This window comes from Mytilus trossulus, chromosome 3 (assembly GCF_036588685.1).
Source record: "Mytilus trossulus isolate FHL-02 chromosome 3, PNRI_Mtr1.1.1.hap1, whole genome shotgun sequence".
In the NCBI taxonomy this organism is placed as follows: domain Eukaryota; kingdom Metazoa; phylum Mollusca; class Bivalvia; order Mytilida; family Mytilidae; genus Mytilus; species Mytilus trossulus.
The window spans coordinates 71,183,704-71,200,621 of NC_086375.1; the positions used below are offsets into that span (position 1 = coordinate 71,183,704).

The 16,918-nt window shown below is 31.9% G+C and overlaps 1 protein-coding gene across 1 annotated transcript; it reads right to left on the bottom strand.

Moving 5' to 3' along the window:
* Positions 1-10,834: 10,834 nt before the first annotated feature.
* Positions 10,835-14,097, bottom strand: LOC134712291 (somatostatin receptor type 4-like). The gene is made up of 2 exons (XM_063573693.1): positions 13,968-14,097; positions 10,835-11,969 (listed from the first exon to the last, which is right to left on the bottom strand). Exon 2 carries the CDS (start codon positions 11,920-11,922, stop codon positions 10,882-10,884), a length of 1,041 nt encoding a protein of 346 aa, XP_063429763.1. The 5' UTR covers positions 11,923-11,969; positions 13,968-14,097; the 3' UTR covers positions 10,835-10,881.
* Between the last annotated feature and the right edge of the window lie 2,821 nt (positions 14,098-16,918).

Here is a 16,918-nt window from a genome sequence, read left to right on the forward strand (position 1 = left end):
ATTTATCTCTGTCTGGCTTGACGGAGATATTTGAAGCATTTAGAATTTTAAAAAAAACATTACGGTATTAATTGACGTTTTTATGTTCTTTTTGGTAAGCTATTGCATAGAATTGCAGAGTATTAAGTTGTCCTGAAAATACCACATTTTCAGATAATCAAGAGTTTCATCGTTAAATTTTTTTTTATATATTAGAATAGTAAGTTTATGAAATGAAATTCTGTCTCAGATACTTAACCTATGTCAATGTCAAATAGTTCTCTCGATGGGGCAGATTCCATTATTCTCTGCCAAAAAGTTGGTAAACAGAAAGATCATCATGTGGGTACTACACTTAAGAATTGAGAAAAGAAAACTGCGAAGTAAAATAAGTATGGAATAACCTATTAGTCTACAAAATCTATACCATCAGATAATGGACAACCCAAATTCTCAACTTTTTATAGACATTTAAAAAGAAATCGCAGCAACCAACACACATCAACAAATTGTCTGAAATTTGATGATGCGAATAATCTTTTACCAGAAGAAAAAAGACGTTTTGCTTCGTACTATGTACTAAGTGTTTCAAAAGAGAATATATATATATGAAAATGGGTGACGTAATCTCTTCAAAATCAGGCAACAACTGTAAGAACAAGCTATGACCAAATAAATGAAAGACCCAGAACAATTCCCAGAGACAGAAGTCATGAAAGCAATTGGCAAATTAAAAAATAAAATAGTGCAGATAAATCTGGAATAACAGCTGAACATTACAAAATTTAAAATCAACCGTCTCTCCTATGCTTACTTCAATTTTTAATAAGATGATATTGAAAAGAACAGTACCAACATCATTTAGATTTGGCTTTCTTACTCCAGTACTGACAAAAAGATCCAACTATTATGTGGAACTACCGGGATATAACAGTTAATCTTACTATTGGAAAAACTTTTGAATATGCCCTTTTGGAAAAAATAATCTAAATTTTGGAATAAAATTGAGAATGGGAATGTGCCAAAGAGACAACAACCCGACCATAGAGCAGACAACAGCAGAAGGTCACCAACAGGTCTTCAATGCAAAGAGAAATTCCCGCACCCGGAAACACTGTTTTAATTTTGATTTATAGAAAGACTTTCACCTATCATGTCAAGTTTGCTCATATCAGAACTCCGATATGAAATAAGAAAAAATCAACTGACATCTTATCATAAAGAGCAAATTCATTATAAAATTCTTTATATCTGTTCTTGATGGCAATCATTTTTTATATGTTATAAGGCATGTCATTTAAATGAATAAGGCTCTTGATCAAAATATGCTATGAACGTATTGTAAAATTTTAACAGAGCTATATGAAGGGCTTATTTCCAAAGTAAAAGATATGGATGGGTTAAGTGAACCATTCAAAATAAGCAAGGAGTTAGACCAGGCGGTATACTCCCAACACATTTATGTGAAATATGTTTACACGAATAGATCTATTGGTAGAACTAGATCATAACGCATTTGAATATCATTTGGGAGACATATATATAGGAGAACCAGCCTGTGCAGATAATATAGCCTTTATCTCAAAAAACGAGTATGTACTATTAATAATGTTGAATGTAATATACAGATATCATAAAGAGCAGTTCATTATAAAATTCATCCTTCTAAAACAGAACTAATAGATAGCTTAAATTATTAAATAAAAAATTATAACTCGACAATGGGAAGCAAAATAGTAGAAACAATTGATTGTAGTGAGTATCTAGGAATAAAGAGAACCGATGGGAAATGAACTCGTCATAGATACCAGGACTAATTTTAGTATATACGCCAGACGCGCGTTTCGTCAACAAAAGACTCATCAGTGACGCTCAAATCTAATAAAGTTAAAAAAAAAAAAAAAAAAAATTAAAAAAAATAGACCAAATAAAGTTCAAAGATGAAAGAACATAACTTCAACATAAAAGAAAGAATATAAACAGCTAGAATAATATGCACTTATGGGTTATTATATGCATAGTACAAATTGAATTAACCCAGCATTCTCATACCAAATAAATAAAACATGTGTTATACCAAGGTTACCATATAAAGTGAATGAACTAAAAGCGCTAAGAGTAATTTTGATTAGATAATGCGCTATACGAATATTGTAAATAATAATAATAATAATAATATAGACTAGAAGTAATACCATTGACGAAATCAAATATAGAAAAAATAGAGATATTCCACAGGAAAAACTTGAGACTTGCAGTCTCTTCCAGAGAGAATATTAAATGATGTGGTCCTACTTTTATAAGGAGCGATGTCTATAGAGGCTGAAATACATAAGAGACAATTATACTCCATAACATCATGTGACAACAGCAAAATTAAAGATATTATGAATAGAAAAATTGCCACTTATTATGACAAGAAAGGTTTTTTCAGCAGAATACTGAACATACTCGAAATTTATGATCTTCCTTCACTGGAAAAAAGAAACTAAGAAACAAGAAGCTCTAAAGAGCCTGTATCGCTTACCTTGGTCTTTGTGCATATCAAACAAAGGACACAGATGAATTAATGCCAAAATTGTGTTTTGGTGATGGTGATGTGTTTGTAGATCTTACTTTACTGTACATTTTTGCTGCTTACAATTATCTCTATCTATAATAAACTTGGACCAGTAGTTTAAGAGGGAAATATTTTATAAAAATTTACAAAATTTATGAAAATTGTTAAAAATTACTAAAAAGGGCAATAACCTCTTAAGGGGTCAATTGACAATTTTGGTCATGTTGACTTATTTGTAGATCTTATTTTGTTGTGCATTATTGCTGTTTTTAGTTTATCTCTATCTATAATATTATTGAAGATAATAACGAAAAACAGCAAAATTTTCTTAAAATTACCATTTCAGGGGTAGCAACCCAAAAACGGGTTGTCAGATTCATCTGAAAATTTCAGGGCAGTTACATCTTTAAGTTAACCTGATTAATATGTTTAACCTGTCAAATTTGCTCTAAATCCTTAGGTTACAGAGATATAAGCCAACAACTGCTTTTTACCCTTATGTTCTATTTTTAGCCATGACGGCCATCTCGGTTTGTTGGCAGGGTCATCGGACATTTTTTTTAAACTAGATACTCAAATGATAATTGTTGCTAAGTTTGGTTAACTTTAGTCCAGGACTTTCAGAGGAAAAGTTTTTTGTAAAGTTAATGACGACGGACGACGGACGCCAAGTGATGATAAAAAGCTCACTTGGCACTTTGATCCAGGTGAGCTAAAAAGTGAAACCAATATTGGACGGCTCAATTAAAATCTGAAGCTTTTAATAAAACCAGTCTAAAATTCATAAATATAGACAGCCTAGAAACTGGACAAACTGCACAAATATGGACTTTACAAATCAGCCAAGACTTGAGCTAAGAAAAGCTATTGGACAAGCAAGTGATACACACAGTGACACTATAAAGCAGAACCTATGTCCATTATGTCAATTGTGTCATTCATTGAAGATATAGTGCATATGGTTACTTCATGTCCGGAGATAAGTACCATAATAGAGGTTTACTATGTAGAGATGAAAAAGGAAATATTGGAAAATATCAATCCAACTAAATTGAATATTCTCTGTTGTTACAAGATGGAAATAACCCGTTTGTAACTGAATTGTAATAATTTCAAAGGAGTTTTGAACAGCAGCAGTGAACTCATAACCAAGATAGGGGGAAAAGGAAGAAACGCATTATTCCAACTTCATGTCAAGAGAATAGAAATATGAGTAGCATTAAACAACAAATATGCTATAGTTAATTTGTACATAGTAACAGTGATACTAGTGTTACATTCGATTGTCATTCCCGATCCCTGAAAAAACATAAACAAAAAAAGCGCGCATATCAAATATATTTATTTTTGAAATATAAATTTACGGAATAAATGGGCAGAGGCAAGTTTAATAGGGGAAAACTAAAAAAATGGTCTGTCCCCCCTTCAAGAACAAACAAATGTTTTCGAAATTCTGGATCCGCCTGGAGGATGAGAGAGCTTTTCATAATTTTGTTTTAAACATATTCGACGGTAAACGAGGTATTTGCCCTAAACTCCCTTCTTTCGTAGATGTAGTCGACGGCACTTCTGTAGAGATGTGCAGGCCACAAATTGAGCCGCAAGAAATATATTATTACGGTAACCGTCACTTCCACGCCATACATGATACTCAAGTGATAGTTGACAACGAGGGAATCATTTGCTATGATGAAAGCGGATGTTTAGGCCACAAAAATGATGCGCAGCAGTATTAGATGATGAGACAAATTGGAGCCAATGCACCGCTACATTTTCCAGGAGAGTGTGTGTTGTTGGGAAATAAAATTTATCCTCCTCGGCATCCCGTAATTACGCCATTGACGTGACAACAAATTACTAGAAAACCAGATCACCAGAAACGCAAGAGTCGAAATTCAACAGAATGATTGCAGAATATAGAACTCTTGTTGAACATGCCATGGGTGACCTTAAAAATTATAAAGTGATGGGTACTTTGTGGGGCACCCAAGAAAAACTCAGACTGATTATGGAGACTTGCGCAGGATTTGTTAACAGAAGACAAACCTTATTTGAATAATTAATCTTTGTGTAAATTGTTACTTGAAAAACTATTTTTTTTCTTTTTTGAGATGACCCCCTTCATTTTACCTGTCAGAGTTGGTGTCAACAGTCGGATCCGAGACTTTCCGTAAATCTCTACTAGTAAGATGAGTTTAATTCACTATAATTTTCAACTGAAACATATAAGATTATTTTTATAGAAAATCCACAGCCTTTAATACAGAAATTTTTGTTATAAAATTTTAAATATAGATTACTCACCTGCTTTTCTATGACGTGCTAGTATTTATTTTTTACAAAAAGTTCTAAACAACCTTTAAGTTGCAAAAAACATCGTGTCACTAATGTCGAGCACACCTTCAAAGGTGAATTCGATTTATACATATCTATATTTGTTTTCACCAATACCTAAATTAATAAACTCGCTTTACGGAAATCATTGCTAGCACTGCATGCAGTAATCCTCTATCTATCAAGTACCGAATTGCCAAATACGAGAGTACAATGGGAAAGGCTGTGGATTTTCTATACAGTTTGAACTTTCCATATGTTTAGCATTGAATCAACACAAGGGTACATAATCGATCATAATCCTAAAGTCCAAATCAATTCAAATGTATATATAATGTAAGCCCAAGCTTCTTTTTAAGCTATTCAAGCATTCATAATTTTTGCTTCTAAATACAACATATTAAACTCCCCATGTAAATTAAACACAAAAAAGCATCTATTATTTTTATAAATGTTTAGTGTGACTGTGTCATTGACATACATACCAAGGCTCCGTGTTGAAGGCCGTACTTTGACCTATAATGGTTTACTTTTTTTTTTTAATAATTATTATTTGGATGGAGAGTTGTCTCATTTGCACTCACACCACATCTACCTATATCTATTATACACATACATGTAAATAAGATCAGCTTGTAATATTAAACAAAGTAAAAGCAAAATTTATCTAACTGTTAGAGGTCACAACAACAAAACATATACTAAAACCCATCTACATACCGTGCTGTACATAGTTGTATAAAAACAAAACAAAATTCAAATTTAAATCTACACAAAGTTACCCTTAAATATACTTACTTACTGTCTATAGGAAGCTTATACAAAAATCAAGAAACTGAAGGACGTCTCCGGGTGTGGGAGTCTCTCCGCTGCATTCAAGAGATATTGGTGACCTTCTTCTTTTGTCTTTTGTATGGTCGGGTTGTTGTCTCTTTGACACATTCCCCATTTCCATTCTCAATTTTATAGTAGGTTGTCACTGTGGATTGTTCATTTCCTTTCTGAAATTGTGTTTGCTACTTAACTTTTTTTTGTAAAAGATCACTGAATAATACATAAAGTCAATATCATCATGAAAAGAGATAAAAACAATTTCAAATTGCTATAAATATTGCTTTATTTCTCTCTTAGAACATAGTATAATTTGCTATACTGGTACAAAAAGACATTGTTCGAAAGCTTAAAGTGTAGAGTCAGATGATCACGACACGAATTAAAACTGTACGACATATTTTTCTGGACTAGCCCAAATCAAGAATGCTGAAGACAATAGATTTAGAGACAAACAACCATCATCATGGCATCATGTATGAAAAACCAGCACGTGAAAATATAACATTAAGCTATTGTTGGCAGACAGTTGTTTGTCTAACTTCAGCGACATATCTTTCTAACATATTCAGTAGGAAAATAACTTAAATAATGAAAAAAATATGTATGTACTTCAATTTGGGTCTTCCATAGTTTTAAATGCTACAAAAAATTTAAAGGTACAGCGTGTTGAGTTGGAGTAGAAATTAAACTCTCTAATAGGCCATCTATTTCATTCGTGTAGAAAGTGCGGGTTAATAAAATGCACTTATTTGACATTTTTTCGCCTACATTTATTCATAATGCAGACATAAGTTTCTATTCGGTTTATTTTGTAGATGTTTCATTATTTACAATAATGTTCCAATCCATTTGAAAATTATTTCGTAATGAGCAATGCCAAAATTGCATAAAATTGTGAATGGAAGTGCGTAATGTATCAAAGAGACAACAACCCGACTATACAATACAAAACAGAAAACCGCCGATGGCCATCAAAAGTTCGTCAACACAGCGAGAAAGTATCGCACCGAAACATTGGCGTCAGCTGGACTCTAAATAAAAAATGTGTTCTTGTTCAGTGAATATGGACGTCATACTAAACTCCAAAACGTATCAATGAACTAAAATAAGAAATCTTACAGGAATAACAAAGGCAAGAGTCTCCTGATTTGGTACAGGTGCAAAAATGTGGCGGGATTTAACATGTTTGGTGAGATCTCGAACCTCCCCGTATTCCTTTATCCAATGTAGATAACAAACAAACACCATTAATACACGCAATGCATGTCTATATTAAAATTACAAATTGAATAGCTTATCATGTTTTGTTTTATTTTTTTCAAATAATTAAAAAAAAATTGACGATATTCAATACTTGCTATTCCTTCTTTTAGAAATATATGTCTGTGACATATTTAATGCTCATTTCATAAGCGACCTTTTTGTAGGTTTTAATAACACAAACGGTACCAATTTTTCTGCACCAGATGCGCATTTCGACAATACATGTCTCTTCAGTGATGTTCGTAGCCAAACTATGTAAAATCCAAAGCTTATATAAAAGATGAAGAGCTAGAATCCAAAAGGTCCAACAAGTATAGCCAAATCCGTCAAAGGAATCAGCTTTGCACGAGGGAGATACATTCCTTAATTAATAATAATTTTTAATATTTTGTTTCAGCAAATATAATAACACAGAAAATCCGTATTTTCATGCCAGTACCGGAGTACTGGCTACTTGGCTGGTGATACCCTCGGGAACTAACAGTCCACCAGCAGAGGCATTGACCCAGTGGTAGTAATAACATTAACGGTACCAATGTTTCTGCACCCGATGCGCATTTTGACAATAAATGTCTCTTCAGTGATGCTCGTTGCCAAAATATGTAAAATCCAAAGCAGTTAATACTTCCATCTGTTGATACACATATTGTGACCGTTTTGTGAATATTGTCAAATCAACAATTGCAAATTGTTTATAGTCTCTAAGAAACTTCAAAGATTTCCGCTGCTCTTTTTTCTTCTTCTCTAAATTGGTGAAATTTGGGTACTGTTACGTGAAACGCACTTTTAAATCATATTGACATATAGATAAGTTAATAGATGCATGACAAGAACGATATCATGGGAAATATTAAACGTGATAGAAAAATCCTTTTCTACAAATAAAAGTGTTTACTAGAATATCAAAACGTTTTTTTCAATTCTTTATAATCTTTATAAAATAAAGTTAATATTATATAGCATTCAAGGATTATATCTGCACTTAAAAGGTAAAATAACAAAAATAACGAACTCCAGGGGAATTTCAAAACGGGAAATCACAATTATTAAATTAACCAATAGTTTCTGTTTACATGTAAATGCCAACGTGAGCTTCGCTAATCTAAGATAAAGCACTAGAAAAGAGACGGTGATGAGTATGATGTATGTAATGGTGTATCTATATTCAAAAGAAGGGCAAACGATACCAGAGGAACAGTCAAACTCGTAGATCGAAAATAGACTGGACAAATAATAGTACAGTTGACACAAGATAGAAAATTAACGACTAAGCAAAACAAAACCCACAAAAACTGGGGGTGATCTCAGGTGCTCCGGAAGGGTAGGCAGTTCATGCTCCAAAGTATTATATATGTAACCATGCACAATTTCTGTTCTTTATCCGTAGTGTTAATTAATTTAACGTTTTAATTTCTCTATAAAACGTGTGTGTGTATAGACTGCATTAACATTTCTTATTTACTGTTTTATTTCTCACTGCTTGGTGGTGTACCCATATTCAATGTCTGCTTTTACAAGATATTTCCGATTTTCTTTGTTTTGATTCTTAAAAAAAAGGTTGATAGCATAACGGCAGTATTTGATTTCATAAAATTGTCGTTAAGAGTCACCACGAAATGTCCATTTTGTTGCTTTTTCGACTTGTTATTCCAGAATAAAAAAAATCCTAAAACATAACAAGTGTATATCATTCGTTTCTACGTTTTTGTCAATAAATTCGGAAATCTTCCCAATTCATATGCGGTTCAATCATTTATCATCCCTTATTACAATCAATCGTATGATACAAACTGTGTTCAAGGTATCCGATTGCCTGTATAAAAACATCACTTCTTAAACAATTGGCTTGTGATGAAATAAAAATGTCATTTCAATTACGCGCATGACAAGTTTTATGGAGATTGACCAAAGATTACTACGCCGTAGAAAATAACATTAGAATCATCACGTAACTTTGTACAGGTATATAGATATAGAAGTTGAAACCTTTCTTTCTAAGAAATTTCATGATTTATTTACAAGGAACTTAGAAAGTTGTGACATGTATCTGAAGCACTGATTGCAGAACTACATGTACATGTACGTGTAACCTTCTTTTAGGGGGAGGTTTGGGATCCCGCTAACATGTTTAACCCCGCCACATTCTGTATGTATGTGTCCTTCCCAAGTCAGGCGTCTGTAATTCAGTGATTGTCGTTTGTTGATGTGTTTTTATTTTTTCGTTCATTTTTTGTAGGTAAATCAAATAAGGCCGTCAGTTCTCTCGTTCGAATTATTTTACATTTGTCCTTTTGGGGCCTTCCATAGCTGACTATGCGGTATAGGCTTTGCTAATTGTTAAAGGTCGTAGGGTGACCTATAGTTGTTAATTTCTGTGCCATTTTTGGTTTCTTGTGGAGATGGTCTCATTGGCAATCATACCACATCTTCTTTCTTTTTTTATCTAGCGGTTGTTCTAACCCAGTGCTAGTAAATAGCATTCATACTAATAAACTTTGTGTCCGAACAGATTTGCTGTATAATCATTCAACAGACAAACTCAGTCCTCAACATTTGAAAGCCAAGAATCATCATGTATAAATGCGTAGAATCATTATGCGCTATATGAACAAACAGGACATAGAAATAATAACCAAATTTAGCTGAGATCAACTTTGACTTTACAGAGATGAAGTCGTATGTAGTTTCTTAATTTTTTCTCAATTGATCTATACCCAGCTATTACTATTTCAGCAAGTTCGGAAACAATTGCATGGGAATACATTTGCAATTCTGCATAACATTTTCCGTTAATGGTGTAATATGACACTCTTGTGTGATGATGAGCGTTTATATGAAGTACAAAAATGTATAAGGCTTTAATTATTGCAGTCTTGCGGTACTATAAATACAGTGAGTATATTATAAGCCTTACAAATAGAAATACTACAGAAATCGCTGTTTACAAATGATCGTGTGTAAAAGGAGAACAATATGACGATTTATTATATAAACCTGGATACATTCATTGATCACGACAGAACAACCTTTCTTTTTGTTTTATATTAATTGGAATATAAAATACATTATCACTTGTAATTCAGAGATATTATCGAACAAATCATAAGTAATAACCATACACATTGTGGTTCATGTGATAATTGGTTTATATGATAAACTTATAAAGTGGTCATATTACATGACAAAGGCTTAGAAAATAAATTACATATGAACATTCGAGCCTTAATGCTCTATCTGTTTTTGACCTACTTTCACGCTACAAGTTGCCTTTCATTGATGAAACAGAATGGTTTATTTTATAACTTCTCTCGTTCTGTGTGATTTATTTTTACGAATCTGACCATTATATCTATTTTTCAGAATATAATAAAACATCTTTTGTGCACATAATCCAATAAGCCGATTAAGTATTTTCATGAGATAAAATGCTGTATTCTGTTTTGTTCTGGTATAAATTTTGAATTTAGTGCCCGCTTCATCGGTAAAAGTGTTATTTTTTGTGGTTTTAAGTGAGTTTTATTTTAGTGTTCTTCTCATTGAAATTTGAAAAAAAATAAGATGCTCATAAAACTATGCTGATCTGACTATGCGATATGGACTTTTCTCATTGTTGAAAGCCGAACGGTGACCTATAGTTATTAATTTTTGTGTCATTTGGTTTATTTGGGGAGTGTGTTCTCATTGGCAATCATACTGCATCTTTTTTTTTTTTTTTTTTTTATATATAACCACCTTGGCATATCAGTGTGCTAATATCAATACTTTGCACAATTATTATTATGGTAAATTTTCCCATTCAAAACTTTTTATTGATTGTTTTAATCAAATAAACTCAACCTTCACCCAACACGTTTAATCTTATTATATTGGATTTATTAGAAACAAAACAAAAAATATCTGTTGTAACATAGTCAAACATTTGAAACGGTCATATTCCTTTTACTCGAAAGTAATATATGTCTATATTCTGTTTTTTTAACATTATATCGTTGACGAGGAATCACACAGCAGAACAGTTTCCGCAGTCCTTTTCTAAAGTTTTTACTCCACTTTACATAAAATATAAAATTTGAGCAAAATGACATGTATGATACAATTAGTACAATTTGATTTATGATATGATCTTTCAATGTTACGTATGATTCTCCCATCACATTGGACATAATGATAAAGCGAATTTTATTAATGTAACTTGGCATGAACAGCACCATGTATGAAAGTCCTACTGCCAATAGTACTCTAGTTATGTGCATTAATGACCGATCTTTGTGCCTCAAAGGCTCGGCTTGTCCATATCGATGTAAAGCACTTTGTCGTATGTATTTTAAAATAATTGCACCAATAAGAACAGCTAGAACTGTCGTAGGCAGTATGAGCGTTATCACTGCGTCAAGATATGTGTAAATATTAATGACTTCATAGTATTTTTCCGCTTGTGTACACAGAGGCCTACCCGCATATTCAGTCACCGTCGTTGTCCAAATCGAGAAATCAAAAAACGCAAGCGCAAAGAGAACCAGTAATAAAACCACCAGTCTAGCTTTTTGAACTGAGCATATTACTGTTGCTCTTTTCAGATGAAAAGTTACAATGTAGTTCTCAAATGTAATACATACTACAAACCATCCATTCAGGAAACTACAAACATATGTTGTGTATATTATACCGTGACACCACACGTTCTCGTGCACGATTCTCACGTGAAAAATCTCCATCCAGACTAGTAACAGTGCTATAAGAAATAAACAACTGGAAAATGATAAGGCTGCTAGGTAAATATTCGATGAAACGCGTCTCATTTTCTTTGAACAGAATACTATCAAAGATAGAAAGTTCCCAATTAGTCCAAAGATGCATAAAATAGGTTGCAGGTATGTTGTAAGCCATTGTGCAAATGAAAACAGTACTGCTGGTATATACGGCTCCTCTGGTTCATATGTTGTATTCATCATGATTCAAATTATATGTCCTCGCAGAAATTCAAACAGCTATTTCAAATCTGAAAAAAAAAGAAACATTTTTAATTAAAGAACTGATTGATTGAGTGCATTAAATAAAATTCTATAACATTTAACTCTAAAGACTTTTATTTTAACATGGATGTCATGTATTATGTACCTATACCGAATCATTGAAATATGATGCTGTGTATGTAATGTACACGTATGGTACCAATTTAAGTGCAAAGCAGTCGAATAGTTATCAAAGGTACCAGAATTATAATTTAGTACGCCATACGCGCGTTTCGTCTACATAAGACTCATCAGTGACGCTCAAATCAAAAATATTTATAAACCCAAACAAGTACAAAGTTGAAGAGCATTGAGGATCCAAAATTCAAAAAATTCGAAGGCAGAAGATAACGGAGACATTTTTTTCTATGTTTATCTTTAAGAAAGAATTAAAATTTAGTAGTGAACCATGAGACCAAAATCCGAGACTTAAAATGCCACAGTATATACGTACTTGTAGACAAGCTCCCCTTCAATAATTAAACACTAAATATTTCAAAGATGTAAATACATTTTTTAAATAATGTAATACTGCTGGTATATAATTGTAAATAATTGTATATGAAGCGAAGTATAAATGTACCTGTGATTTAGCTTTAGTGCATGCAGATATTATTATATAATGTTATTGAAGATCACACTGGTATAGATTTAATATATAAAAAAATATTTCATTGAAATTGCATTAAACAACACGTGGGACTTTAATAATGCTGTTTCATGTTCATTTCTTTTCCAGATGATCGAATGTTCACTTTGAAATTCTAAGAATAATTATATCACATGTCAATGAAATACAATATTTATTGTGTTAAAGTTAAATTAAAATAAAATCACTATCAGCATCTGTTTATTACATTTGTCATTTTGTATATTATTATTATTTGGTTTATTTTTATTACCTGTTTATTGATTGAAAATCAACAATATTTTGCAAATTAATATTGACTTTTAAGCAAAAAAGTTACTTTATAGAGAGACAAACACGTAATGCAGAACTGTCATTCATGTTTTACCACACACCAACATCTAAATAATTGTTTGTAAAACTATTGACACATCATAGATACATGACGGAAGCACAATTATAGTATTTTACACATCATGCAAACAAACAGTTCGTGTGAAATTAGTTTGATAGATAACAATATAATACAATATAATATGTTTTATCAATTGTTTGTAAAACCGTGTATACCAACGTGAGTTGAACCACACCACATTCTGTATATGCCTATCCCAAATCAGTTACTGAAATCCAGTGGTTGTAATTGGTTGCTATCTGTTATATAGGTTGTGTTTTCGTCGTTGGTTTGTTTCTGTTGAATTGTTTAAACTATTATATTTATTATACCGATACCTTTTATACATGTAGCTTCATTAGTTTGTCTCATTGGCAATCTTTCCACATGTCTTTCATGTTTAGGTTAAGCCAGTCGCATAAGGCTGTGAAACATCTAATTTTAAGGTTTCATTACTTTTTAAATTTACAATAGCTTTCACCAGTTACTGAAAATGTACAAAATGGTCGAAATCTAACTGTTTCTATTGAAGAGAGTCACACTATAATATACACGTTTATATAAACTCAGGCGTGAGCCAAATTTCTAATGTTGCAGTTTGGCAAACTCTTTTTTGCAGTGAGGAAAAATATATAGGTGCCCCAACAGTCAGGCTTAATATATTGGCCAGCAGTGAGGCACACATATTTACCGTATGTTGTGGGGCAAAGTAATTAACTTTGCATGTAACCGTGCAGTTATACTGATCAACTTATCTAGCAGAGAATAAATATAAAACTGCAGTTGGGAAGAAAACTTACTCTTGCAATAAAGTAAACTATATTATCCTATGAATAAGAAACATATCTTAACCGACAGCAAAACATATTTCAAATCTTTCTTTCCTTGTATTAAACTTTTTTTAAATAAAAGAATATCATTAATTACTATCTTGGATAATTAATAAAGATCATTGCTACTTACTATTAGTAACGAAATATATGTTCCCCATGCTTTAAAAAAGATCCAGTGATTATAAACAACATGTGATCTCCCAGACAATCAATGTTAAAACTACAATACATGAATAACGACATATATTTAAATAAACGGCTGCTGTGAAAAACAATATGATTGTCATTATTGATTCTTAGTGACACAAAAAATAAGCAATTTTATTGGTGGCTATATTAGATTGACAGGAAATGTACATCCAATCACGTTGTGTCAATTTTCATTTTTCTTTTTTACCAATTCCCAACAGATCACGAGACAGCAGTATAAGCAAATACTTCAAGTCAAAGAAAAGGAATTAGTTTCTGAAAACACTGCAATACATGTATCATAACAACGGTGTAAAATTAAAAGAAAGGCACCGAATGAAGACAGCATTTTCAGGAGGTTAAGTGGACATAAGTGATCATAAGTCATTAAATTAAAAGAACTTATTTGTTACTTTTTAATTGAAGATAGTTTACTGTGGCTGAAGTAAAAAGATTTCAATCGATTGGTACATTTATAACTTATTGTCTGACATTGCATGAATTGGTTATTGCAAAATTGTTTGTATCTGTTTTCACATATTACATATACACTAGCTCCATTATAAAAAAATAAAAAGCTGAATATACACTTTGTTTATAATATTGCCTCTGCGGCAAGATCCAGACCGTGCGTAACCCTCGTGGATTGCCAAATCTGTAAACACTTCCTAGTGTTGATAGTGTAACTATTTTCTTATTCTTATACTTTTAAACCTTAATTTTGACAATGCGGTTCAGTTTCGAATAAAATGTACTCTTTTAAACAGACAAGGCTTTAATTGAAGTCTTTTGTTTTCTTCATATTAAATAAGTTCAAATTCAATCTGTATTTCATATGACTATTAATTGTTTTTACATCAAGATCCAAATTTTATTTGTTTGATGAACTCGAGTCTTACTTTACTGTCCGAAAGTCAGACAAGTTAAACCCTAATTTTAAACAAAGTATAGTGTTTATACATCTTTTCGTAAACTTTTACATATATGGTTGAAAATCATCAACAACTTCATTAACTCTACATACCTTGAGCGAGAACCCAAACGAAGACACCCGTTGTGAATTCTCAAATCAAGGAAGCTTATTTAAACGTCTGTCTGACTATGTTTTATTAAGAAAATCTTTTAATTCGATCACAACTAACTATTAATACAAAGTATATATATTTTTTGAATTCAAAGAAATCCATTTTTTCCCTCATTATTGTAAAGTATCAGACAAAGCCTGTAGATTTAATGACATAGTCAATATGAAAGGGTCGTTTATACATCTCCTGATAGAAAAGATTACTCTGCTTGAAATAGGTAGTAATAGATGTTATACTTATTTGTGTCTTTACTTTTTATTACAGAATTTTTTTTCACAACAAATGTAGAATTTTTATTTCTATTTTCGTTTATCCTTTAGGAGTAGAAGCTGCTCTTTGTGTTTCCTGTAACATTTCAATGATTTCCCGATGCAGTAATAAGTTGCAAAAACTTTGATATTAACCAAAAATATATTCAAGAATCTCGTACATTTTTAATTTTTATGATTATAACATATTTTTTATCTAAGATAAGAAAATGTGGACTGAGTGCCAATAATTAAATGAGACAACTATCCCACAAGAGACTTTTAAATGGAGTAGATATAAGCTACCGTAGGTCACAGCCCGGTGTCAAAAAACAAGGATCTGGCCTATATCAACTTGTAGCACGAGACGCTCATTATCTCCTCCCCCTTTATTAAAATTCCACCGCCTTTGGTCGGATGGTAACAGTTTTGAAAATGTTTAAAACATAAAATTGTTTATATTAACTCTCTTGTTATCAAATTTGATGACCTCTTATAAATATTTTAAGTTTTAACGGTGTTTTGCTTTAGAATAGCTCTTGACACACTTTGTCTATTTTTTTTTTTACCTCTGAATAATATGATCAGCATATGCTTGAATAGTTCTGTCTTCCCTTATAGTCCCACATTCCCAAACTGTAAATACCGATATTTTCAGCATCCTTCAGTGGAGAAAAAAAAAACATTTTCTCTTTTTGGAAAAAAAATAAAACATGATTGATTGACGCCATGAAATAGAACCATTTAAATTTAAAATAAAATTCAATCTCATCAAAGAGAATTTCGTTTGGCATGCCTAACATATCGTATCTTCACAGTTTACCCAGTGTAAAATGTTGTTTTATTGAACCCACGAGGGCCACATGATAAGTTTGTTAATTGTACTCTTTCGTTATATATGTTCTACCCTATTCCAATGTCATTATATTAAATTCCATATTTGTTTGTATTGCTTTGACCCTTATGGGTGTATTTTTGCAACAAACATTATCAAATAATAAGTTATATACCGATTTCAAATGTTCAGGATGTTAGATAAATGAATGAACGGAAAAGCCTATCCTATGTCAATGTGTGGCAATATTATAAAACAATATATTATTATATATCAATATGTCAAAATATTTTTATGAATATCAAAAATGTTTCTGAGGTAGAAGTGTTGATAATTATTCTCTAAATTTTACACCTAACATTTTATCATCCACAGTAAATTTGAATAAGAACGCATGTTCATGACTGTCGTACAAATATGTCAACATTTTGAACAAAGACAATAAACGAATTGGGGTATGTTTTGGAATGCGAGCGGCACCCCTGTAACTACATGTAGGTGCATCACCCCGACTTCCTGACTACAAACCGAACGCATTTTTTTATCAGACTTTACAGCATTTCAGAATTCGATAATTTCTTTGAAAAATACGGAAATGCAATAAAAGACCATTACATTTCATTAATATAAAATGACATGCATATTATTGGGAGAAGTAACTACATGTATACGTGATAATTCATATTTTCCTTAAATATCCCCCCCCCCCCGGGTAAAAATTACT

What these genes read in the sequence shown, in the direction of transcription:
- LOC134712291 (XM_063573693.1), bottom strand. Translation starts at nt 11,922, where the DNA reads ATGATGAATACAACATATGAACCAGAGGAGCCGTATATACCAGCAGTA.